This window comes from Dromiciops gliroides, chromosome 2, assembly GCF_019393635.1.
Source record: "Dromiciops gliroides isolate mDroGli1 chromosome 2, mDroGli1.pri, whole genome shotgun sequence".
In the NCBI taxonomy this organism is placed as follows: Eukaryota; Metazoa; Chordata; class Mammalia; order Microbiotheria; family Microbiotheriidae; genus Dromiciops; species Dromiciops gliroides.
Window position 1 is genome coordinate 829,690 of NC_057862.1, and position 26,502 is coordinate 856,191.

General features: G+C 48.9%; 1 protein-coding gene across 1 annotated transcript in view; it reads right to left on the reverse strand.

Moving 5' to 3' along the window:
* Positions 1-26,502, reverse strand: part of ADGRA1 (adhesion G protein-coupled receptor A1) — a 299,237-nt gene that overhangs the window by 191,360 nt on the left and 81,375 nt on the right. The window contains exons 3-4 of the mRNA XM_043988669.1: positions 12,576-12,647; positions 2,426-2,497 (exon numbers count right to left, since the gene is read on the reverse strand). Coding sequence (XP_043844604.1) covers positions 2,426-2,497; positions 12,576-12,647 — 144 coding nt within the window. The remainder of the gene's footprint in view (positions 1-2,425; positions 2,498-12,575; positions 12,648-26,502) is intronic.

Sequence of the window (26,502 nt, forward strand, 5' to 3'; positions counted from 1 at the left end):
TCTATCTCCTTTCCCATTTGACTTTTCAAGCCGTTGACTTTTTTCTCATGACTCTCCTTCATCGCTCTCATTTCTCTTTCTGTTCTTTCCTCCCTCTCGCTACATCTTTCTTCTATCTCTCCTACTTTCTCTTCAAAGTTCCTTTTGAGTGCTTCCAAGGCCTAAGACTAATTCATATTTTTCTTGGAAGCTTTGGATGTCGGAGCTTTGACTTTGTTATTATCTTCTTCTGAGGGTGTATTCTGGTCTATCTTTCACCCAAAGAAGCTCTTTATCACCCGATGTTTTCTTTGCTGACTCTTCTCATGCCTGAAGTAAATGTCTGATTGAAATCTGATTCTTTCTGGTCAGAAGCTTGGCGTGCCTGTGCCCCTCCCCCACTGGGCTGCCACCACTCAATTCGGCCCACTAGTTCAGAACCAGGGAGCTTCACCCCAACTCCAGCAGAGACTGCAGCCACTTCACACCGGCCAAGCTCCGAACCCCCTCACCAGTCCGAGAGCTGAGCCTCAGAAGAGGCTGCTGGTACTGAAGACTCAGAGGTGTCTGTTCCTGGGTGGGTCCAGCCTCATGCTGAGCTCCTCGTTCAGCCATATCAACAGGTGAACTCAATTGCTGTTTCTGGCTGGCAAATAGTCAGGTCAGCTGTAGGGAATAAACCCTTAGAGCCACTGGCTGTGCAGTCACAGGCTTATGGTCCACACCAAGTGGCAGTGTTTGGTCCACAAGGGGTCAGTGCAGTTAGAGGCATATGGCTCATCCTAAGTCTACAGCCCTTATGAACAACTGTATCCAACCACCTAGAAGCCTGCCTCTGCCATGTAAGTGGGCTAATGTCTGGAGGGAGACACAGGGCTGGGCTCAAACATCAAGCTCTTTTGCTGGCATTCTCCTGGCAAAGACTCTGGAAGCCCAGGACATGCTGCCTGTCCCCTTGGCACCCTGAGAGCTGACTTGTCAACTCCAAGGACCCTGATGATAGTCATTTTACAGTTGAGGAAACTGAGGTGAAGTGACTTGCCCGGGGTCACACAGATGTTAAATGTCTAAGGCCAAATTTGAACTCAGGTCTTCCTGACTCCTGGACTCTCATCATTGTGCCCCCCCCCCAGCTAGACACCTTCTACTTGTATAACTTTGAACCAGTCCCCTTGCCTCTTGTCAGTCTTAGTTGATAAGAATTTATTAAGACCTACTATACACCTAGCATTGTAAAAAGATGGATACATCAATGCATTGTTGATGGAATTGAGAATTGAAAAAGTAATCTGGAATTATGCAGAATGTGAATAAAACAGCTGGGGGTCTTTGACCCAGAGCTTCACAACTAAAGATACTCCCCAAGTTGCTAAATGTCTCAAGAGGGGCCCATATAAAATTCATAGGAATACTTGTTTGTAGTAGCAAAAAACTAAAAATAAAGCAGAGGCCAGACAATTGGGAAGAGGTAAATTGTGGCTCATGAAGGTGATGAAATATTACTGTGTTGTAAGACCAGATGAACAGAGAAAAGCAAGAGAAGACTTCTGTGAACTGATACAAAGCAGAACCAGAACATGTACCCCAGCTGGACTGGAGGCAAGTTGGTGCCTTCTTCCCTTCTCTGTAGGTGGGGTGGGCTCCTCCCTTCCATGTAGGTGGGTTGGGCTCCTCCCTCCCCCCTTCTCTGTACGTGGGGTGGGTTCCTCCCCCCCTTCCTCCCTTCCAAGTAGGTGGGGTGGACTCATTCCTCCCTCCTCTCTCCCTTCACTGTAGGTTCATCCCTTCCTCCAATCAGGACCATCTTAGAACCACTAGGTTTTGATAGATTTCTCAGTTTTACTGAACTTTTCACTTCATTAGAAGGAATGGCCAGCTGGGGAAGGACTGTGGGAGGGATCCCCTGGGAAATGCAGACGGTGTACAAGTTATCCAGAAAAGTTCTTCTTAAAAATGGAAGGGAGGTGGCGGCTAGGTGGCACAGTGGATAAAGCACCGGCCCTGGATTCAGGAGTACCTGAGTTCAATTCCGACCTCAGACATTTGACACTTAGCTGTGTGACCCTGGGCAAGTCACTTAACCCCCATTGCCCCGCAAAAAAAAAAAAGGAAGGGGAAACCGAGTGGTTCTGGAGAGGGTATAAAGCCACACTTGAGTCCAAGGTGTAAGCCCCATCTGCCCCCTCGGGGTGCGCAGCCATCCCGTCACCCCAGTACTGACCATGAGTCCCGCCCAGGCTACAGTCCCAAGGCCCAGGAGGTGTGGCAGCCTTTCTATTACTGTTCTCATCCCGGAAGCTTCCGCCTGCTCTCTGCTCCCTGACCTGCCCGAGGCACCTCTCATCCTTCTTCCCACCCCTTTCAGCTCAGGCTGCTCCTGGCTGGGAGAGCACAAGCCCACGACCCTCCCCAGGTAAGCACAGGGAGGTAAGGAGACTGTACTCACAGTTTGTGGAGACTACTGAGTCCAGCAAACACCTGAGGGGTCAAGCAGCCAATCCGGTTATTCGAGAGATCCCTGTGGGGAGAGACCGCGTTGTCATGTTTCATTACGCCGGTTCAGGGACACCGGTGTCTTCGAGCCTCTCAGGAAGTCTGGGTCACTACAGAGTAGATCTGTTCCCCCGCTAAGTGAGAACGGGGCAGTCCCTTCCATTAGTTTCCTGGTGCCCATATCCCAAGCAGAGGCCTCTGGAGCGCTAGCAGCGGGGCTGAGGCAGGAAGACACATGTTTCCTCCTTCCTGGGCCGGGCACCACTGGCACTTCCACTGAGCCTCAATCTCAGGTCTTGATGGGTCGCCCTGCCCTTGGTGTTGCTAATAGACTGAACACCATAGGGGAGAATATACCCCTGTGAGGAAGAAGCTCCTCTCTTGGGTTGGGCATCTACAAGGCTGAGGTGCCAGGGCTAGGGCACTGCTGGGTCCTCTTCCAGGCATGCTCTGGGCTCTTGCAGACCCTTTTGTGGGTCTCCAAGCCCATCCCTAACCCCCACTGCTTCTATGCCTGGGAGAAACTCGGGCAAGAGAGAGAAGGTGGACAACCATCCAGGAACTTGCCAGAATAATATTTTCCCATGATACTGTGTGTGGGTGGAAAGAAAGGCAAGACAAAGACTCTTGTCTTTAGACTTTTTGAGGCTTGACTGAGAGAGAACTTCCCAGGAAAACAAGTCCCCCTCCCCTTCCCCCAAGGTGGAGTCTCCTCCCAGAAAACTGCTAGGAGGGAGGCCATTGTCTGTACTAGGAACCAGGGGAAAGGTCCCTGAGGGTCTGTCCAATGCTGAACTTACCCAAGCAGGTACCAGAACCCAAGCTTGCCTGCCAGGATGAGTGCAGGCCTGCCAGGGCAACTCTGGGCTGCTGGGGAAGATGACTTCCACCTTTCAGATCCCAGCACCTAAAGGCAGCCTCCATATTGCATTCCACCTAAGAATAGCTGCTGACATGGACTCCATTCGGTAGCCCCTAGTGGTGTGCCCTCTCCCTTATGGACTTTTGGCCCCTTACCTGTTGGAGCATGCACAGGTCCCAGGGGCCACAAAAGGCCACAGTTCTAGAGCAATGAGCCCAGGGTAACCCCAAAGGCAGGGAAAGGAGATGGACTGACCCAGATCACTGATGTCCATGACCTCAGCAGGACCTGGCTAGCCATGAGCTGAAGAGGGATGCAGGATGGGCAATATAGTTGTCATAAAAAAGAATACCCATCTTGGAACAAATAGAACTAAATCTTTGCTCCATAACTCTCTTGTGAGGTAGCCAGTCAGTGTCCTCATCTCTGTCTTCAGGGTGCAGAAAATGAATTTCCTTCTATTTGGATGCTCTGTATTTGCATTTCAAAGACCATCCAACTCTGATTTTCTCTTGTCTTAGAAGGAATGTTTGCAAGTCACTGATCCCATGAAAAGCTTATTTTCCCCCTAAAAGATTATGCTCAATTTTACAACATAAGTCACTACTGGGAGAAAGGCATTTTCTTTTGAAAGCAATTTCCAATTTTTCCTTTCCTCTCTCATTGCTGATATTACATGATTCTGGTCCAACCTCCTTTCTCTTTATGATTGCTTGAAGTATTTTCTCTTTGATTTATAGGCTCCAGAACTTAGTAATCACATTTCTCAGAGAATTAAACCTAGGGTTCCTTTCTTCTGTAATCCCGTGGATTTTATACTTTGACATTAGCACATCTAGGAAATTTTGTTTTATGATTTCATAAAATAGGTATTCAGATTTTGTATTTTTTCCTGGGGATGTGGTTCTTAAATTATTCCTCTAAAAGTTATTTTTTTGGGGTCCATTTCAAAATGTAGATAATTTATCTTCTAATTTTTCTGTCTTTTGGCTTTTCCCTAGTATTTTTTGTACCATCATTGAATTGCTTACTCCTAACTCTTCCATTCATTTTTAAGGTTGCCAATTGCTTGGCTGAAGTTTTTCAGCTTCTTTTCTAAGCTATTTTCTCCAGCTATTTTCCATTGGGAGTTATAATTTTACTCCCATTTTTCTTTTTGCTTATATTTCTAATCCCAACACTTAGCACAGTGCCTGGCACATATGTTCAGTCAATCAGTTGTGTCCAGTTCTACATGATCCTGTGAAACATATCATGCCAAACATTGTTCATGGGGGTTTCCTTGGCAAAGATACTACAGTGGGTTGCCATTTCCTCTTCAGGTGATTAAGGCAAACAGAGGTTAAATGGCTTGCCCAGGGTCACACAGTTAGTAATTATCTGAGGCCCGGATTTGAACTTGGGTCATACTGATTCCAGATCAGTACTCTATCCACTGGGCCACCCCTAGCTGCCTCCTTGGCACATAGTAAGTACTTAATCAATGTTTATTGCTGTTGTTAAAATAAAAGATTTATATTTATTATTTATTATTATAAAATGTTATTTATTATTATAAAAGAAAATTGCTTCAATTCCTTTTTATGGTGTTTCTAATACATATGCATGTTGTATTTATCAGCAGCATTTTATGCATTTATTGAAATGATTGTTATTTTTTTTTTTGTTAATATAATTTATAGTATGGAATTTTGGGCTGATATTGAACTATGCTTGAATTACTGGCAGAAATCCAATTTGATGACAAATATGGTAATGTTTTAGATAATCATACATGTATAACCCATATCTGATTGTTTGCCACTTCAGGGAGGGGGGTGGGGAGGGAAGGAAGAGGGATAAAAATTGGAACCCAAAACTATAAATAAAAATGTTTATTACATTTTTAAAAAGAGAGAGATCAAGGCTTAGATTAATCTTTACATTTATTTTAATACTATGATTCAAACCATGTGATTATATTATGGATCTCCTCTAACTACAATGTCATCTGATTCCTCCCTCTCTTACATTGGTAAAAAGTTATTGTGGTTAAAAAAAAAGAAATCCAATTTGATGATAGCAGTTTTTTTGTTCTAATATAACATTCTATTTGCTCATATTTTCCTTAGTGATTATATACCAATAGCCATGACAACTATTTGGGGGATTATCTTTTTCTATGTTCAGAGATTCTGGATGACAGCTGGACAATAGGGAAAAACTGGGTAGCCAGGAAAGAGAAAAAAGTGACCCTAGGTAGAACCTCAAAGCCTAGGTCTCTTCATTAAAGATCCGGAACTCAATTCATCTTGTCATACTTCCTCTTGATACAGAGTTGTCATGTTTATCTCCCACTGCTTTGCAAATTAAATTTGTGTTTGTCTTAAATCATAATGGCAACTCGTGGATTTCTAGAGTTAGTTGATTTTTATAAATAGAGAAAGGGAGAGAGGGAAAAAGACAGACAGATACAGAGATGCCAAAAGAGACAGAGACACATAGTGCTCTACATTTAAGGACTTTACATTTGTTATGTCACTTAATACTCACAATAACCATGTGAAGTAGGTTCTAGTATGATCCCATTTTACAAATAAGGAAACTGAGGTTGGGAGAGGTGAAGTGACTTGCCCAGGCTTATCCATCTAGGTATCTGAGGCTGGCTTCCTGATTCCAAGGTCCACACTCCACCCCACTATGCCAACCTGATGACTTACATGAGTTTCCAAGCTCTCTTTTAAAACTCAAGATTGTTAGTGGTGGTTGTGGAGGTGGTGGTGGTGATGATGATAAAGAATGGTTCTAATTGGTGTAATTTTTATTAGCCTGTCTGAAATTAACTTCCTTTTTTCACATGGAATTCAAGACCTTGCTTTCTTCCTCCCTTCCACTGAGTAATGGTGTTTTAACTGCCTGACTGACTTTTCTAGGGTCAATATAATTCAGTCTTATATACACAGACCATCTCCCCAGGCCCTCAGCCACAGACCCACTGTCCCTCACCCAGGTGCACACAATCTCAAACCCAATCCCAATCTTGGATTTTATAAAACACTATGACCTGTAAGCACCCACAAAGTGACACAGTACTGCAGAGTGACCCTCATAGGCTTCTGAGTGTGCCCATCACCTCCCTTTCTCAGGCAGATGCATCATTCTGGCAACACCAAGTCTCCCACTGCCCTCTGCCCTTCCTGTTTACTCAGTCCTCTTCCTAGCTTTTCTTTCCTTTGCTTTTAAACACTTGTTTTCTTGTTGCTTTTTTTCTCTCTATGTTGTTCTGGAGGGCTCTGAGGGATCAATTCTAAAGCTCCCTGGAGAAAGGGAAGGCACCAAATAACTGGAGAAATTATAAACATTCTTCCTCTTGGGGGAGAAAGAGGTAATTGGGAGGGCTCCAAGGATAAGCTGCCCCTGTGTACACCTTCTAATCTCTATGAAATCTTTATGAGACTATAAGGTCATCTCTGATGGAGCTATGAGAAGAGAACAGACAGGCGTGCCTAAGTCCCCGTCTAGAGTAGACCCCTCCTTTGTAGTCACACAATTGACTGAAAAGGGCAGTGAATGCCAGGCCCCTCTGTGCCGAGTATTTGTGGGACATAAACAAAGCAGAGAATTTTGTACAAGAAAATGCTACCCAGAAAAGGTCTTTCTCTAAAAACACATCTCCAAGGTGCCTGGTGGGATCATAGAAGCGTTTTTTGAAAGGTGCGACAACAGCACCGCTCCCCTGATCACGGTGATGAGTGAGGAGACACAAAACACCAGGCAGGTTCACCAATCAAGTCAACCATCGCCTGCCATGCAGCAGGCACAGAGCCAAGTAGGGGATGCAAAGAAAGGCAAAACCCACCTCTGTTCGGGGAGCTCCCATGGAGGTGGGGAGCCACCCACAAATGGCAATGAGAAGGCCCATTCGTCCGGATGGATGGGAGAGAGCCATCCTGGGGCCATCTTCAAGGAGGGGTTCTTTAGAGCAAAAACTTCTTAAACTGTGGGTCATGTAACTGAATGTGGGGGTCGTGAAAGACACCATAGCCCCTTTCTGGAAGTCAAGGTTGTATTGCTTTCTTTCCTGTGTCAGGAACAGGAGCATAAGTATGTAGATACAGGGAGTGGGAGGGCACACTTCACCCAAGGTGACTGCAGGAAGGGTGGTTGGCCTGGAGCGTGAGCAGGGGTCTCAGACTGGCTGGAGAGAGAGGGTTTGGACTTAGGCTGGCTCCAGGGTGGGGTCCCTGCAGATGCTCAGGTTTGAAGAGGACTTGGGCTGGTTGCATTAAATCAGGAACCCTGTAGAACTCTTCCTTGCCCATCCCCATCCCATAGAGTCTATGAAGACTGAAAGGAAGTTGTTCAGTACAGGAAAAAACCAGCTAGATGAAGAAATGCTATTGCTCCTGCCAATAAACAGTTGGAAGGACTGCCCTCTGAGCTGGACCATCCATCTATATGCCTTGGGCTGACCTGGCAAGGACCAGGAGCTGGGTCCAGAATTGAATGGGACATTATTGGGCTTGAAATATTACACTAGCACTTCATAAAAGGTAGGTGTTTATTGATGAAGGTTGGGGGGGTTTTTTGGTTGCCTAGAGGTGCCCTGTATCCTCTGCCCTGCCTCCAGCCCAGAGAACCTCCCCTTGTAACAGAGAATTGTTTTCAGAAAAAAGAAAAAGAGGAAGGGAGATTGTTTTTAAACTTAGTGAAACCAATCAATTCATAACCCCCTGTCATAGGATGGAACTCCCCTGTACCACGAGGGTCCTCTGAGTGCCCTCAGCCTTGTCTCCCAAACAAAGGGCCATCTTTCCATGCCCGTTCTCATTCTTCTGGTGCTGCTTTATGTCTGATTGGAAGTGTGAGACCTGCCAAAGGACCCAAGAGGCTGCTTGCCCAGGACATGGTTGATGCCTGTGACTGTCCTGGGCTAATGCCCAAGGGATTTTCCAGGGATAAGTTTCATGTAAGAAAGGGCTGTGAAGGTGGTGATTAGAAAAGTACATCCCTTCATGGAGGTGGAGCAGACAATTGGGCTGCTCATGTCAGCTCACCAGCAGGCTCTTTTCATGTGGTACAGAGAAGAGGGAAGGGGCCCTGGCATGTTCCCTGGAATGCCATGGGAGGACCAGCAAAAGAACCAGGAGCCAGGAAGGGCAGATCGGCCCCAGAAGGGCTGATCAGACTGTGAGGGCGTCACTGCAGGGAGTGACTGCATCATTAGAGCAGAGACCCAGTGGTGCCTGGAAGGTAACCAGAGTGTGAATGGTGTTGGTTTACTTTATGCCCCAATCTCTGCAGCTGGTGCAGCCCTTTAACCACCAACCCAAAAGGCCGCGGGGATGCTGCAAGAGCGAATCCCACCGGGGCCTTAGTGGCCAACACAAAGGCTTTCTGTCCCTCGCCTGCCATCCCCATGGGGATCCCCCCCTCCTCCCTTCCTGTCCGCCCCTTGAAACAGGGCGTCATATTTTGGCACAATGCCCTGGCCTGACTTGGGAAGACTTGAATTCAGATCCCACTTCAGACACAAGGATCTCTCCAGAGCTCCAGGACCACATGCCCCTCACCCTCTTGTTGGCTCCAAAAGAATCACAAAGTCAACATATCCTGAACTTATTTATCACCTTGTCCCTGAAATCCACTGTAGGCTACTTGTGTCATGTCCACCACCAGCCTCATCCTGGCTCACACTCTCAGAGGAGTCCTTGGCCCTACGACATCCACCCCCTTCTCTCCACTGTCCTGATCACCCCCAAGCACAGGCCCCCATCATCCTCTCAACTGGACGAACAATGGCCTTTTCCTATTTATTATTTAAGTAATAAACATTTTTATTTATGGTTGGGGTTCCAATTTTTATCCCTCCTTCCTTCCCTCCCCTTTCCCCCCCCAACCCGCTGAGGCCTTTTGGACAGGTTTCCTTTCCTTCCAGTCTCTACCCCTTCTCCAATTTGTTCTCCTCACAAGTGCCATCTAGGGTGTACAGTGCGGATCCCTGGACCTGGCCGTCAGAAGACTTGAATTCAAGCTCAGCCTCAGATGCTCCCAGGCTGTGTGGCTCTGGGCAAACCCCTTTCCTGCTCTCTCCCTCAGTTTTCCCATCTCTGAAATGGTGTGATAATCCACGTCTATTTCCCAGGTTTGCTCTGAAGATTCAACAAGATCCTATTTGTAAAACGGCCATTATTGCCATTGCACCATTCACATAATATCCCCAGACCTCATTCAGGGCAAATTTCTCCTCACTTTGAAGGATCAAGTAGCTCCCCATTACCTTTCACATAAAATAAAAAAAGTCATCAGCTTGGATTGGAAGCTCTAATCTCCCTTCCTGTCTCATTCCATAACCTCACCCTTACATAGTCTGGTCCCAGCAACACTGCTCTGTACCTGGTGGGCTAACCCATAACCTGGTGGCTATGCTCTGTACCTGGTGGGCTATCCCCTATGCCTGGTAGGCTATCCTCTGTACCTGGTGCGCTATGCTCTGTACCTGGTGGGCTATCCTCTGTACCTGGTGGGCTATCCTCTGTACCTGGTGCGCTATGCTCTGTACCTGGTGGGCTATCCCCTATGCCTGGTAGGCTATCCTCTGTACCTGGTGGGCTATGCTCTGTACCTGGTGGGCTATCCTCTGTACCTGGTGGGCTATCCTCTGTACCTGGTGGGCTATCCTCTGTACCTGGTGCGCTATGCTCTGTACCTGGTGGGCTATCCCCTATGCCTGGTAGGCTATCCTCTGTACCTGGTGCGCTATGCTCTGTACCTGGTGGGCTATCCCCTATGCCTGGTGGGCTATGCTCTGTACCTGGTGGGCTATCCCCTATGCCTGGTGGGCTGGTGCATTTACACAGTGTGGCCTCTACACCAGAATAGCCCTCACTGCATCCAACCCCTGTTTCGTAACTTCAAGGCTAGGCTCCAGGGCCTCCTCTTCCAGGAAGTCTTCCCTGATTGTACCCATCATTCATGATTCTTCCCTTCCCAATGGCCATGCATGTTACTATCTGACCACATGTTGCCCACTCCCTTAGGGTAGAAGCTCACGGAGTGCAAAAGCTCCTCTTCTCACCCTTTTATCCCCGGTGCATATGAGGCACCTAAGAGGTGACTGTCTCTGCCCCCAAGCAGCTTAACATGATCTTGAGCAGAGAAATCAGTGGAACATGCACAGAGCAAACACAGCTCATGCAGTGAATTAGCCAATTAAATACGATTTCCTTGCAGCAGAAGATAAACACCAAGTAGTGCAGAGAGGGCTACTGCACTGTAAGGGGGGGGGAAGGAATTAGGATTCCCATGGACTTCCCATTGCACTGCATGCAGCCCCTGGAGAGAGGGGCCTGAGGGAGGTAGACGAGGTGTCTGGTTACATCCTGTCAGTCCCTCAGATCTTTCCATTGCCCAGTGACACTATGACCAACCCGCCAAATGAAACATGCCATGGGTCTGAGGAGCAGTTCAAATGGGTGCCCATGTGACTTCCCATCCACTTCTGGGGCAAACAAAACAGAATCACGTTGGCTTCTGACTTGGGTTTGTCCTTGAGTGGAGCGTGTCTACATCAGTGCAGGCATGACTTGCTCAGGATCACATCACAAGCCAGCACATAACAGAGGGAGCACTTGAACCCAGGGCTCCCTGGTTCTGAGGCTGGCTCTTTGCTCACCAACCTATTGTGCCATTCATGAGGTCAAAGACCAAGATTTAGCCACAGAGAGACTTGGCAAACCTGTGCATTCTCTACCCACATCAGTTGTCAATATCATCACCAGTCCCATCTAAGCCAGGAATATCATCCCAGCTACCATCACAGGTCCCTTTCAAGAACCTGCCTCCGTCCTTTGCCAACCAAAATGAGATGCACAGAGATTAGGCTTAGAAATGACTGTGTGGCTGGGGATGGGGCAAGGGAATGACTTCACTGAGCACAGTCCTCTCTTTTTTCAGGAACCTCACACTTTGCAAGCACAAACACCTGAAGCTGCTGTTGACCCATTGCCTGGATCTGCCCAATGACAAAGATGGGCGTGCTCTTTGCCCAACATGTGATGGCTCTTTGGAGACCATCTGCAGTTGTCTCAGAATTGAGCGACTACATAGGCATGGCATGGATTTGAGATCTAGTCAACTTCAGGAAACACTTGGTCATGAAAGGGTAGGATGACAAAAGGTGGCATGCTGCTCCACGTGCCGTTCCCCTGGTATTCAGAGAAGCTGGAGTCACAACCTATGTCTTGTAGGCATTGAGATCTACCTTCCTCTGTCAGGGGCCAAAGAACCTCATGACAGCCCAGATTCCATGAGCTGGGAAGGGGACCACTGGGGACCACCCTTTGTCAGCACACCACTAGGTCTGCCCTGGGAGATGCCTGGAGCTAAAGGCACAGAAATGGGGATGAGGCAGCCAGCCAGCAGTGAATCAGCACCCCTGGAGATGCCATCAGGGGGACACCACCGAGAGTAAGGCACATGTGTCTTGTGTAACAGGGGACTGATGACAGCTCAATCAAGCCCCCTGGGCAGAGCAGCTGGGAAGCCAGTCTGCCAGGATGGAAGGGCCTCGGGCAAATAGCCAAGCACATGATGGAAAGGTGTCCCCAATGGTCTGGGCCTGGCCCCCTCTAGAACCCTGATCCAGCCCTCTTTCTTTGCCTTAATAGAGGAGCTGATCTCTGGTCCAACATTCAGCTTGAGGACCAGGCTTAGCATCCCTCCTCCTGACTTTATTTTCAAAGTCAGTATCTCTTTGTGGAAGGTAATGATGGCATTGATGCTCACAGCACATGCCAGAATGGGGGCTCGAGATGGTTTGTGGTGCCCAGTTGTTCAGGGGCTCCCAACTCGATTTGACCCCATGGACCAAAGTCTTCCTGGCAAAAACCCCCAAACCAAAAACCTTTCTTGGCAAAGATAGCAGAGTGTCTTGCCATTTCCTTCTCCAGTGTGTCCTCATTTTATAGGCAAGGACCTGAGACAAATAAGGGTTAAGTGACTTGTCCAGGATCACAGAGCTATGAAGTATCTGAGGCTCAAATTGAACTCAGGTCTTCCTGACTTTAGGACCAGCACTCTACTCACTGAGCCACCTAGCCACCCCTACAACCACCACCTCCCCCATTTTTGGAGATGAGGAAAGAGGAGAGAAAATAACTTTACCAGGGTCCCACAGCTAATCCATGTCTGGGGCAGACCCCTACATCCCATTCCCATCAACCCCCATTGGGCCAGGAAGCAGGGGCAGGAGTGCACTTACAGACGCCTGAGCTGAGGCAGACCAAAAAAGGCCCTGGGCTCCACCACACTGATCAGATTGTTCTTCAGGTCCCTAGAAAGAAGGAGAGAAGGTGCAATCAGTACCCGGCCTGAGAGAACTAGGGAGCCACAGACAGGAAAGAGGGCACAGGCCAGGGAGCATTCAGCCCCAGCCTTCCCTAAAGTCTGTGGGCCTGAAAAGGACAAACGAGTCCCCAGGCTGCACACAGGAGGGGAAGCCCTGTACGGGCTTGGGCATACAGACTGGCCGTGGTTTGGGGAGGACTTCAGAGGCTATTTAAAAAGGGGACATGTCGGAGGACTGACAGCCCAAGGCCCTGCTCAGAGAGGGCAATCATTTTCCAGCCTCAGGTGGATGAGGGGAGGCTGAACCTGGTCTGAGCAAACTTCCTGGGAAGGGAGGGGCAGCTCCCTCCTTGGCAGCCCCAGGCTCAGCCAGGAAGGGGACCAAGAACCCATGGGGCCTTTGGCTCTGATTGCTCTACTGGCCTCCATGTAAGTGAGACCCAGGAGGGGGCCTTGGCTCCAGAGGAGACCCAAGTGAATTACTGCCCATGAAGGACTCAGCATGTCACTCCTGCAAAGTAAAACATTCCCTCTCTCCTCTTTCCCTCCCTCCTCACTCACTTCCTCCTCCCTCCCTCTCCCCTCCTCCCCTCCTTCCTTCCCTTCTCACTTCCTCCTCTTTCCCTCCATCCTCCTTCTCTCTGTACTCCTACCCTCTTTCGTCCCTGGGGCACTTAGGCATTTCCATAATCACCCCCCCCCCTTTAGCCAGGATTTGGCTGAAGACACATGTGGTAATTCCCAGCAGAAAGGGGGCCCCCTGGGTGCTTCCCACCTTTTTTTCTTTGCTGTCATTTGTTGCCTATTCCTCTGAATTAAGACAAATTGGCTCTGATGGAGCTGAGTACAGGCTAGATGTGAACAACCTGTTTCTTTACCACATGCAGGATTGGAGGAGAGTCCAGCTGGGGCCCTCTCAGAACAAAAAGGAGGGAGTGCACAAACACTTCCTTCCGATGGATGCCAACTCCTCTCCACAGTGATCATCCTGCAATGCCAGTGGCTGCCAGGGCCCCAGATAGTTACAAGTTAAAGGGCAGTCAATGTTAGCTCTGCATGGACAGCATTACAAAAATGGACAATTTGGAAATGAGAATTGTCAGATGCATTTGTTAATGCGAGACTTTGCTCAATCCGTCTCTAGGAAGGCAGCTTTGCCTTGACCCAGAGGGAGTGGTGGGTGCCACCAGCTGCCCATAGTTGGGATCTGGGATCGAGAGCTGTTTTCTGTATAGATGACACCCCTCACCCCACCCCCCACCCCCCGACACCTTCCATCCAGGGTGGGTTCTGGGGCCACAGCTGGGCTGCTGTCTGTCATCCTTTCCCCACCCCACCCTGCCCCCTTCCCCAGAGGAAGAGGGTAATAACTGCTCTTCTGCCTGTGTCCCACAGACCCCAAGTCCCTCTAAATCAGATCTTAACTGGTGGCTCATGAACTGGAAACATACTTTGATAACTGTATTTTGAACAAGAATCAGAGACACTGAACAATGAACTCAGAATCAGAGACACTGCAAGGACCCTGTGGAAGAGGCTGTGGCGGAACCTTCCAGCAGACCAGATGAGGCCATCTCACAGTTCAGTGCTGGATGGGAACCACAATAGTGGCCACCTTAGCCCACCTGGGGACCTCTGGTCACCTGGCTTTGAGAAGGGATACTTCTAGCTCATAAGAATGATCTCAGTAAGGAATTCACAGAAGACACAGGTCTGAACTGAATATGAAGGGATGATATCTGTACAGCATTTATGTTTTGTTCTTTGTGGGGCAGACAGGGTGGGGTGTCTTATGTCTGCGGCCAGATTTGGGCTTGGGGCCTCCTGGGCCAGGGCTGGTGCTTTGTCCACTGTGCCACCTAACTAATCCTTGATGACATCCATGCCCATTCCCACAACGCTAGGCACTCCACTGCCCTGTCCCCCACCTGCACGGCCACAGCGTCTTCCTGGGCCGTGTGTGTGTGTGTGTGTGTGTGTGTGTGTGTGTGTGTGTGTGTGTGTGTGTGTGTGTGTGTGTATGCGTGTAAGGGGTGGGGTCATGGAATGTCACTCTTCCAAGTCCCTGATATGGCTGGGCAGCTAGGTGGCACAGTGGATAGAGCACTGGCCTTGAAGTTGGGAGGACCAGAGTTCAAATCTCACCTCAGACACTTATTAGCTGTGTAATCCTGGGCAAGTCACTTAACCCCAATTGCCTTAAACAATATGGGGCATCTCCAGTTGTCCAGATCTAGATCATGGCTCTGGAGGAGAAAGTGAGGTTGGTGACCTTGCACAGCCCTCCCTCACTTATATCCAACTCACTGCAAGTCATGACATCACCTCCTGAAGTAGAAGGAAGGACAAACAACAATAACCTGATCTCTCCAAAAATGGGTTTCTTCCCCCAAACCTGATTTCGGGGCTCCAAGGTCAATCTATCAATACCAGATTTTATTTCTTGCCAGTCTTTCATTAAATTATTGTTAATTGAGTACCAATAGGCACCGTGGTGGAGGGGAATAGGTGGGGGGACAGTCCCTGCCTTTGAGGATTGCAGAGTCTGCTAGGAGACAAGATGGGGAATAACAAGAAAAGAAGAAGAGGGAGACAGGAGTCAGCCATCAAGAGACTGCTTCTCTCTCCTCAGTGCCCATCCTTCACTCATGGAACACCTCCCACTCCCAAACCCTCCCTCATCCCCAGGGTCTGCCCTGGGGCCTTTTCAGCCTGGTCTCTGGCCAAACTGGACTCCCTGGGGCCCTCCAGACTCATCCTGTGGTGGCCATGCATGGCTCCCATCCTGCCCCATGTGTACCAACCCCCTTTCCTCTGTTCCCTCCTCCATGTGTTCACTGATTCTCCCCAGGGCTCCCCCTCCATCACCCCCACCAACCCCCCAGCTAGAGGGATGTTCCTTCTCTCCATCAATTTGCTGACACCATAAGATCATGCTCTGGCTGGCACAAAGGCCATCCTCCCATGATGGAGACAGGCTCATCTCCATGGTCCTCATGGTTCATGGAGGGGCGGGGGGCGGGGTGCAGTGGATACAGCACTGGCCCTGGAGTCAGGAGGACCTGAGTTCAAATCCAGCCTCAGAAACTGACTAGGTGTGACTGACCTTGGGCAAGTCACTTAACCCTGTTTGCCTCAGTTCCCTCATCTGTCAAATGAGCTGAAGAAGGACATGGCAAACCAGAGATGTGAGGATCAAATGAAATAATAATTGTAAAGTGCTTAGCACAGTGCCTGGCACATAGTAAGTGCTTTATAAATATTTCTCCATCTATAAAGAGAGGATAAAACCTTTTTTCTTCTACCTCTTCCTCTTTTCTTCTTCCTCTCCTCCTCCTCTTCCTCTTACTTCCTGACTCACTGACATTGGCGACTTGCAGCTTCCCCAGTGGAAGCCTCCATAACCACTAAGAGAGAAGTCCAGGGGGCAGCTGGGTGGTGCAGTGGGTAGAGCACCGGCTCTGGATTCAGGAGGACCTGAGTTCAAATCTGGCCTCAGACACTTAGCACGTACTAGCTGTGTGACCCTGGGCAAGTCACTTAACCCCAATTGCCTCACCAAAAAAAAAAAGAGAGAGAGAGAGAGAAGTCCAGGCTGGGCCAGACCAGTTGTGCAGATACAGGCCCAGGGCACTCAACAATGACCTTCCCAGGAGAGAAAATGGGCCTTGGGGAGCATTGTGAGGACTCCACAGAGGGGAACCCAGACGTGTTTCCTGGGCCAGGTGTGTTCCCCACACCTGTGCCACCCTTCCCACTGCACTGTTTCTGTTTGTGTGAGCTTACACCCCAGGTATGTTGTGTGGGAGGGGTAGTTGCTACTGTTCTTAAAATACCATTTCATTAAAAGCTTTTTCCTTGACAGAGTACTTGAGATAAACCCTTTGGTGAGAGCTCCCCAACTATAGTTTGGGGGAGTCCAGAACTGCAGAATGCCTTGATCTTGGGGGCAGATGACCCCTAAAGGCCTGAACTGCAAGCACAAAGTGGGGGCTTAGCCCTGGGCCCCCCCCCCTGTGGAATATGTTTGTTGAGTCTCCAGAATTTGGGTAAATGCTGCTCCTCAGGCCAAATGTTCCCAATAGCTGCCCACACAGAGCCCGTCAGAGATCTCGGGGAGGCAGTGAGTGAAGGGGCTAACCCCAGCCTGGCAGCCAGCCTGCACTGGGCCCTGTGCCCAGGGGCATGAGAGGTACATCTTCAGCACCACACATGATCTTATGACACTGGGCACAAAGAATTCTTAGTGCCTGCACCATCCTTGTGAGGGGACATGAGTAAGAGGGCCTTCTCTCTGCATCTGCCCCAAATCACCCAAGACCAAGCAGCGGCTGGTCTGCCAAACAGGCCATGCCAACTCAACAAGGGCCCTGGAGTGTGTGTTGGGTTGGAGAGGAGAGACTGTGGCAGGAGCAGCTTTGCTGGGGTTGCTATGGAAACCTGAGCCAGGAGCCTCACCATCAGGCATGGAGAAAAACATTTTGCACAATCCAGCGGCAATCGATGCCTTGACTTCCGTCTGTCTCTGAAACGAGCTGACAGGGTGGCCAGACTCTCTTGAGCCACTCCTCACACTTGGCTGAGTCTGCCAGGATGGAAGGCATGAGGAGGAAGGCAGGGGTGTTCCCTCTGACGGGCAGGGATGTTGGGGCTCACTGGGATTCTGGTTTCCACCTTGGTCTGTGACTTCACTAATGTCAGGTCTCCCAGGGATTAGGGTGAGAGACTAGGTCTTGGTGCCTTGTAGTGTTAGAAAATGGCCTGAGTCCCTGGAAAGACAGGAGCCTTGTCCAGGGTCACACCCCCTGCATGGTCAGAAGTGGGAATTCCAGCCAGGACTTCCTGATTCAAAGCCGGCCCTCTGTCCACGGCATTAATCTGCCCCTATGAGGGGCCCCAGCAATCCCTTCTAGTCCTGGAGAGATGCAAAACTGTGCTGTCCTCCATCCACTCCAAGGTCACTGGGTGTAGATGGAGAACTTCACGCATCCCTGTGGAAGGGGACAGGCCTGTGGGTGCAGGGGAAAGGTTGCCGGCCCCCTCCATCCGGTCTCCAGGAAGGCTCAGGGATTCCTTGGTCATGTCAGTGGTGCTAGAGGCCTCAGAGGGTACATACCCACAGGGCCTGGTCAGGAATCCCACTCTGCGCTCACATAGCATGTAAGACAAGTGCTTGAATAGCCTGTTCTCATAGCCCTGCAGTACCAAGGAGCCCACACTCCCTGCCAATGCCTTAGGTTATTAAGAACTTTGCAGACCCTACCAAATGAGGTCCAGCTTTCCAGAGGTCCTGCCTCAACTGGGCTCTTTGTGACTTGCCCTCACTTGCCCCCATCTGCTTGCTGATCCCTCCTTCATAGGACAGCCCAATGCTTGAGCATGACTGTCATGGTGCCCCTGGGCCTTCTCTTCTCTAACCTACAAGTCCTTAACAGTATGAACTTGAGACCCTTCCCTTTAAAGACTCCTAGGACTGAGCCCACCATGCCCAAGACTGGGCACTGTTCCCTAGCCATCCTCTGGAAGCTCTGGGCAGGCAAATAAACAAACTAGGGATTATGGTCTGTTGGTCTCTTCCTCCTGTTCGTGTGTCATAGTCTATGTGGTTCTAAAATTCAGTGGCACCTTTTTCTTTTGCAAATTTAGCTCCTTTGTCATTAGGTGTCCACCTGTTTACTGTGAACATTGGTTCATTATCTGGTTCCCTTCATCAAAATGCAGTTTCTGGGTTCATCTGTACTGATGATAATCTTTTAGTTATTTTTTTTCTGATAGTGTGATTGGACTTCATTCTCGAAGAGGAACAGGACATTGGGAGGGGATGCTAAGTGAATTGGGCTGAAGTGAGGAAGGGTTATGAAGTCACCACTCATTCTCTTCTCCAGAGCCATCTGGGTTCAGTGGCCAGATAGACATCAGGATGTCTGGAGATCAGCCCGGATACAGTGAGAGACCTTGGCCTTTTTGAGCTAACGTGTTTCTCAGGTCTCAGTTTGTCTGAGGCAACATCCATTCAGTGATTAAAGCAAGGTAAGAAACGAGGCAAAAAATGGCCTCTTTTACCCAGTCAAAAAAATCAAACTGGGAGGGGAAGACCTTCAAGTTTTCTGACCCAAACAGAAAGACTCCCTATTTACACTCACTCTGAGCCACCGAAACCCAAACAATGACTAGGTGAGCCTTGGGCTGACACCTATTATTGGCCAATCAGTGAGAGCCACAGTGACTTGGGCAGCTCATGAATCAGGATTTGCCTGCTGCATAGCAAATTGGGTTCCAAGCCCCCTTTCTTAGATGTCATGCATGGCTTTGCTCTCTGGACTTGTCTAATAGGCAGCAGATGGGGTGCAGTCCCATACTGGCTCTCTCTGGGTCTCCCCCTTTTTTCCCCAAAGGTCACCCACTTACTGACCAGTTCCTACATCATTTGGGTATCTTTACTTCACTGAGGGTGCCACCCTCAGTCTCCATATCTGCTGTTTGTGGACCCCAGGCATGTCCCTACCCAATCAGGTCTGGCATAGATGGGCTCCTCCATAAAGAACTAGAAGGGGTAAACACCAGAGGGGTTGGAGACCTAGTCATTAGTGTTTCCCTTGTCTGAGTGCCCAACCACAGTGTCCCCCAGTGGACGGTGCCCAGAGTAGCAGGGAAGTTTGAGCACGGCACCTTGGCCAAGGCTGTGGCTGATACCCGGGGGGAGACTCACAGAGCCCCACAAATCCATCACCTGCTCTAACCACATTCCTCTAGACCAAGGATGTGTCTGGGTTCTTTCAAAGACTTCTCAGAAATAAATTTACAATCTGATCATAAGAGGGAGATACTTCCAGGCTGCTGTCTGGTCTGGGCAGGAGCCTATACTCGATGGTTTGGGAATTAAATTATTTGGCTTAGTGGTGAGGAGCTCTGAGCTGTCCTATACAGGCTAGTTAGAGCAACTTGAGCAGGAAGTTTGTGCTTGGTCTTAACATTTCCCTAGTGCACCTCACACGGGAAATCATGCCAGTGGCTCCCTAGGCCTCACCTGCTGTGGCCCACAGAAAGCCCTCTGGACCGCATCCCTCTCCTGCCCTCACTCTTGTTATTTGTTCAGCTTATTCTCAAAGCCAATTGCAGTTGCAGCTTCTCATTGCCATGCCAGTGCCCTGCCTAGAGCTGCACACCAAAAGATCCATCTAGATGAATGATGGGAATATTTGCACCATCATTTACATGAATAATGTGGACATCAAACATTTTCATGAATTCTGCATCACCAGAGATGCAAGTGGAAAAAACAACAGACAGAACTGGGTCTGGGGAGTCAATGAGTCACCAGCAAGGTGCTTGGGCTTCTAACCAGGACATCGTTCTTCACCCACGAGGCAATGCTGACAGGCCAAGGACAGACCAGCTCTGGGGCCTGGACACCCCAGGGGGTCAGGGGAAGCAGCAACGTCTTATGTCCTGACTCTGGATGCCACATTCCCGCTAGGATGTAAGCTCCCTGAGCATAGGGTCATGGCAGCCTTTTCTCTGGGTGCCCAATGCCCAGGGGCTTGGCACTGTCCCTGACATACTCCAAGGGCTCAATGAATGCATGTTAAGTGAAAAAGTGATGGCGTCTAGTCCTAGGCTGGGTCTGCTTTACAAGGGATGAACCAAAAGCATCCCCAGAAGGTCGGCCACTGAACAGGTCATTCTTTGGCTATGATGCCCACTGGTGACAGATGAACCACTACTGTGTGTCCAAGGAGGAAGTCCCCACCCCTGGAGGGTCCAGACCTCAAGTTTAGGTAGGTCTGGACAGTTACAAAGCTTTTTCTTGGCTGTCAATAACCATGAGAGGGAAGTTTCCCGAGTATCATTCTCTCCATTATATAGCTCAGGAAGCTGGGACTCAGAGAGGGTCAGAGCCTTTCCCCAAATCACACAGTTCACCAGATCTGATTCTGAACCTTGGGTTCTTCCTACCTCACAACTGCTGTGACATGAAGCCAGCGGGCTTTAGAAGGATAGAAGTGATCGGTGATCCCCTCAGCAAAGGAATACTGTCTTCTTCTCATTTCTCAACTGAAGAAGCTGAGACCAGAGGGAACTAGTCATTGGAAGAACCTAGACTGACATCCTGGTCTCTGGGACTCCAGGACATCTTGGAGAGGCTCTGACTTTCTTTTTTTGTCGTTGTTGTTTTGTCTTGTTTTGTTTTGTTTTCTGGTGGAGCAATGAGGGTTAAGTGACTTGCCCAGGGTCACACAGCTAGTAAGTGTCAAGTGTCCAAGGCCTGATTTGAACTCAGATCCTCCTGAATCCAGGGCCGGTGCTTTATCCACAGTGGTGCCACCTAGCTGCCCCTGGGGCTCTGACTTTCATTGAAAGGAAGAACATCTAAACTGCTCACTAAGTCTGTTACCATCAGAACCAAGGCTTCAATCATCCAAACATCTGCAAAACCCCACAAAAGCCTCCTCGTGTTATTGGCACAGTGAGTGTTTGCTGATGCTTCCCACCCAAAGCACAGCCACCACCCCAGCTTGCAGTGGGAGGAGCTCATGCTGGTCTAGGAGGCAGATGGGGAGATTCTAGTCTTGACTGTGCAATTATCTGTCACTTTGCACAATCCCTTCTTTCCTCTGATTGCCCCACTATACCATGGGGGAGGCTGGTCCTACCATTCTGGAAAGCAAATTGGAATTATTCAAAGAGAGGGACTAAGATGTTCATGCCCTTTTATCCAAAGAGTAGGTTCAGGTTCCAATGAAGCCAATGAGAAAAATATGGGTCCCCCATATGCCAGAATATGACAGTAGCCCCTTTTTGTGGGAGCAAAGAACTGGGAAAAAGGAAGTACCTATTAATTGGGAATGGTTAAGTGGATGGTGGACCAAGGATATAACAACATAATCCTTCACAGGCAGAAACAATGACTATAGTGAATGAGCAGAGGATGGGAAGATTTCTAAGGACTAATTGATGCAAGAAGTAAGAGAAAGAGGCAAACTGGTGATAGTGAGGACAACAATGCCAATGGGAAGAGCCACAGAGAGTGGATGCTGTGAAAATACAATGACCAAGCCTGGCCACTAAGAAGAGACAAGAGAAAGTGCCTCCCTCCTTCTTTGCAGAGGTGGAGGCAATGCTAAGCTTGGCTCCTGTTCTTTGTCATGAGGGATGGTTCTCTGGGAGGGGGAAGAAAAAGGGCAGTGATGTGGTAGGGGAAAAACAATATCAATGTTAAAAGAAAATGAAACACAAAAGGAACTGGACCCAGTGACCTCTGACACTGGATGCATCTCTGAAGTGGCAGGGGGAAAGTGGTCCTACCAGCAGACACGGAAAATGAAGATATTGAGAGGTAAACATTCCATTCACAGAAGGCGGCATGAAGCCACTTCTCTCCCTGTTTCCCCCTGCCCACATCCTGTACTCCTTCTGTCTAAGATGTCCACCCCCCTCTCCCTCTTCACTAGCTGAATTCCTAGCCATGTTATTGTAAATGGCTTATGGCGTGGCCTGCTAGCAATGACAACCCAGATTCCTGAAGAGTTCTGTGTGACTGGAACAGAATGTGGGCAGCCACAGAGTAGAATGAGCAGGGGAAATAGAATAGGGTCCAAGGCAGCGCTATAATCTGTGGCAAGGTAGAAGACCTAGAGGAATGTCTGAAGGATGCTGGGAAGGTTCTCTGTGGACCACAGATGAGAGATATGTAGACAAAGCTGACCCAAAAAGAAGAAATGTGGAAGCCCTGCACCAGTGGAGAGCATCCCCACAACAGTAAGATGACAGATCCCTAGCTCCATCCATGGTGTGTTCTCCATGGAACCTCCTGGATTACTGCCCCCAAGCCATGGCAGAGCCCTTGGTTCTCTGATGCTCTGAGGCACTTCTTGTTCATTTGGACATAATTTTCATTGATTTCATTAAATATTTTCTGGCTACATGTGAAAAATAACATTCATTTTTTTTTAAAAATTTGAGTTCCAATTTTCTACTTCCCTCTTGTATTTCCTCCATCCTTTTAAGAAGGCAAGCGATTTGATATTGATTATACATGTGAAGTCATACAAAACATATTTCCATATTGGCCACGTTGCAGAAGAAAACGCAGACAAAAAAACACGAGAGAACATTGTGCAGTGATGGCAATATTATTTGATGAAGAACTGCAAATGACTTACCTCTTCTCAGCAGTACGATGATCCTAGACAATCCCAAAGGACTCATAATGAAGCAAACTATCCACCTTCAGAGAAAGAACTGATATTGATGGAACACAGACTGAAGCAGGCTATTTCTCTTTCTTATATTTTTTCTTTTATTAGACTTTTCTTATACGAAATTACTAATTTGATGATGTTGTACATAATTGTATATGTAATAACCTATATCTGATTGCTTACTGCCTCAGGGATGGAGGAAGAGAAGGAGGGAAAGAGGGATAGAATTTGGAACTCAAAACTTGGAATAAAATGTTTATTATAAAAAATGCAAGGGGGCAGCTAGGTGGTGCAGTGGATAAAGCACCGGCCCTGGATTCAGGAAGACTGGAGTTCAAATCCAGCCTCGGACACTTGATACTTACTAGCCGTGTAACCCTGGGCAAGTCTCTTAACCCTCATTGCCCCACCAAAAAAAAAAAATGCGAGGAAAAATAAAATTAAAAGTCAGCTTCAATCTGCATTCAGATTCTACCAGTTCTTTCTCTGGGGATGAGTACAATTTTTATCATGGGTCCTTGGAATTGTTTTGAATCCCTATATTGCTGAGAAGAGCTAAGTCATCCACAGTTGATCATCATTATGATATTGCTATTACTGTGTGCAATGTTTCTTTTGGTTCTGCTCATTTCACTTTACATCAGTTCTTGTAAGTTTTCCCAGGTTTTTCTGAGAACATCCTGCCATCATTTCTTATAACATAATAGTATTCCATCATAACCATATACCACAGCTTGTTTAGCCATTCCCCAATGGATGGACAGTTCCTTAATTTCCAATTCTTAGCCACCAAAAAGAGAACTGCAATACATATTTTTGTACAACTAGGCCCCTTTCCTTTAAAAAAAAAATCTCTTTGGGTTACAGACCTACTAGTGATGTTAAGGAGTCAAAGGTATGCACAGTTCTATAGTCCTTTGGGCATTGTTCTAAATTTCTCTCCAGAATGGTTGGATCAGTTCACAACGCCACCAACAATGCATCGATGTCCCAGTTTTCCCACATTCCTTCCAGCATTTATCATTCTCCTTTTCTGTCATGTTAGCCAATCTTACACGTGTGAGGTGGTAACTTCTTGTGCAATATTGAATATTGATCACAGTTACTTGGCTTGGCATCCTAGCACTGGAGCCCCACCTAGACTGTGAGCTCCCTGAGCCCAGGTGCTGTGCACCTGTCCAAGGCCAAAGCACTTCATGCCTCTTTCCTCAAGGAAAGAATGAAGAGAAAAGGAAAAGCAGAAGTGTACTATGTCCTCAGCCTCTAGACAAGGGCAGGGGACATGAGTTATGGGAAAGCAGATGACAGAGGTCTCTTTATTGTCTCCCTGGGCCAACAAAAGTCATCAGTTCATGTCAAATAAACCCTGAGCCTGTTATGTCACTAGGGCCCGGGGAGGAGAGTTATGACCTCCCTTGGCACCGCTTCCCCTCCTGTGTCTCCTCCATCTTCACGCCAGAAGGCTGGGCAAACTCTCTTAGAATCCATTATCCTTGAAGGGCCTGATCATCTGTCTGTCTGCATGTCACCAGCTGAAATACGGGAGGGTGACCCTGGTGAGACAAAAGCTGCTGGGTCCGTGGCTCTCTATCTACCCTCGTGTCCCTAGAAGGAGCAAGCCAGGGTCCGGCAAGTGCCCAGCTCCTCCTCCTTGGGCATGGCCATGACCTCAGCCCACCCATCATCATTGGAATCCCTGACTCTTGCTTCTCCAATGAGGCCCTCAAGGGACTCTCACCTCTCCTTGTCCTGGAGAGGATGCAGTCGAGGCAGCAGGCTGGGCAGATGGTCCTTCACGGAAGCACCCATTCTATCCCTCCTCTGATCTAGTGAATTGGATGGGAGGCCAGGATCCAAAGAGGCGGCACTGGTCAATACTGTGGTCACTACTGTTCAGTACCGTGGTCACCACTGCTCAGTACCGTGGTCACTATTGCTCAGTACCATGGTCACCACTGCTCAGTACTGTGGTCACCACTGCTCAGTACCGTGGTCACCACTGCTCAGTACCGTGGTCACCACTGCTAAGTACCGTGGTCACCGCTGCTCAGTACCGTGGTCACCGCTGCTCAGTACCGTGGTCACCACTGCTCAGTACCGTGGTCACTACTGGTAAGTACCGTGGTCACTACTGGTCAGTACCGTGGTCACCACTGCTCAGTACCTTGGTCACTACTGGTCAGTACCGTGGTCACCACTGCTCAGTACCGTGGTCACTACTGCTCAGTACCGTGGTCACCACTGCTCAGTACTGTGGTCACCACTACTTAGTACCGTGGTCACCACTGCTCAGTGCCGTGGTCACCACTGCTCAGTATCGTGGTCACTATTGGTCAGTACCGTGGTCACTACTGCTCAGTACCATGCTTACTACTGCTTAGTACCATGGTCACCACTGGTCAGTACCGTGGTCACCACTGGTCAGTACTAGGACCTATAGAGGGACACCCAGTCCTGTCAGACCTGTCTGACCTGGCAAAAGGCTAGGAGAACAAACTCAGGCATGGAGCTGGCTCTTGGCATCAGGCAGACCCCTCCCAACTGGGCATACTCCCTGCCAGACATCTTGCTTTAGGGGTCATCCAACCCGTCTTCCTACTGCTTCTACTGACCATCCCAGGAACTGCGATCTTCCCTGGCCAATATGCCCCCATGTTTTCTCCCCTTCTTAGACTGTGAGCATGCTGAGGGCAGGGCTCATACCTCTTCTGCATTAGCATCTTCTGTGCTTAGCACAGGGCTACTTTTCCATTCATCCCGTGGAGTGGGCATCTCACGCCTGTCAGGACAGCATTCTTCCCTTCCTAAGCGACCAGACCCTCTCTCCTCAACAGCTGGATTCCAGGGCACCGGAGGGCCAGAAATGCCTTTGAATTGATGCCAGATACTCTCCAGTCTAGCTTCCTCTTGGACAGATGGATGGCTGAGGTATTGGCTGGAGGATGCAGTCATGCAGGATGAGCATGAAGGATTCCTTGCAGGCCCTGCGTAGGGAGGGCTTAGCAGCCCTGATGTGTGGGCAGAGGTCCTCCCCTGTTCCTCTCACAGGAGCCAACGATGCAGAGAAAGTTTGAGAAAGGAAACGCAGCTGCGCTTTGACCTTTCTGAATCTCACATGTAGGAGGAGTGATAATGAGTCATATCGCACTTTAAAGTTTGCTAAGTGCTTTACAAATATCATCTTCACAATCCTGATGCTATTATTACCATTTTACAGATGAGAAAACTGAGGCTGAGAGAGGTTCAGTGACTTACCCATAGTCACACAGTTAGTAAAATCAAGGCAGGATTTTTGAACTCAGTTCTCTCTGACCACAAACCCCCACACCCTATCCACTGTGACACCTAGCTGCCTGCCTTTACCTTTATTTTTCCACTGCGAAAGTTAGAACAATTGGCTGACCTCTCAAGAGTCCTCCATTCATGTTCCCAGTGTCAAAGCCCCGGCCTGAGCATCACTGAGCATCATATGAGGGGAAGGGCACACCTGCCTGGGCCAATTCAGGTCCTTGGAGCAGGGTGGGGACATTGGCAGGCACACCAGGCCACACGGGGGCCACCAGGAGTGATTTGCGTGTGGCTCCAGGATGATTGGGGGTGGGGGGCGGGGATTCCAGGGAGCTTCCAAAAAGCCTGTGT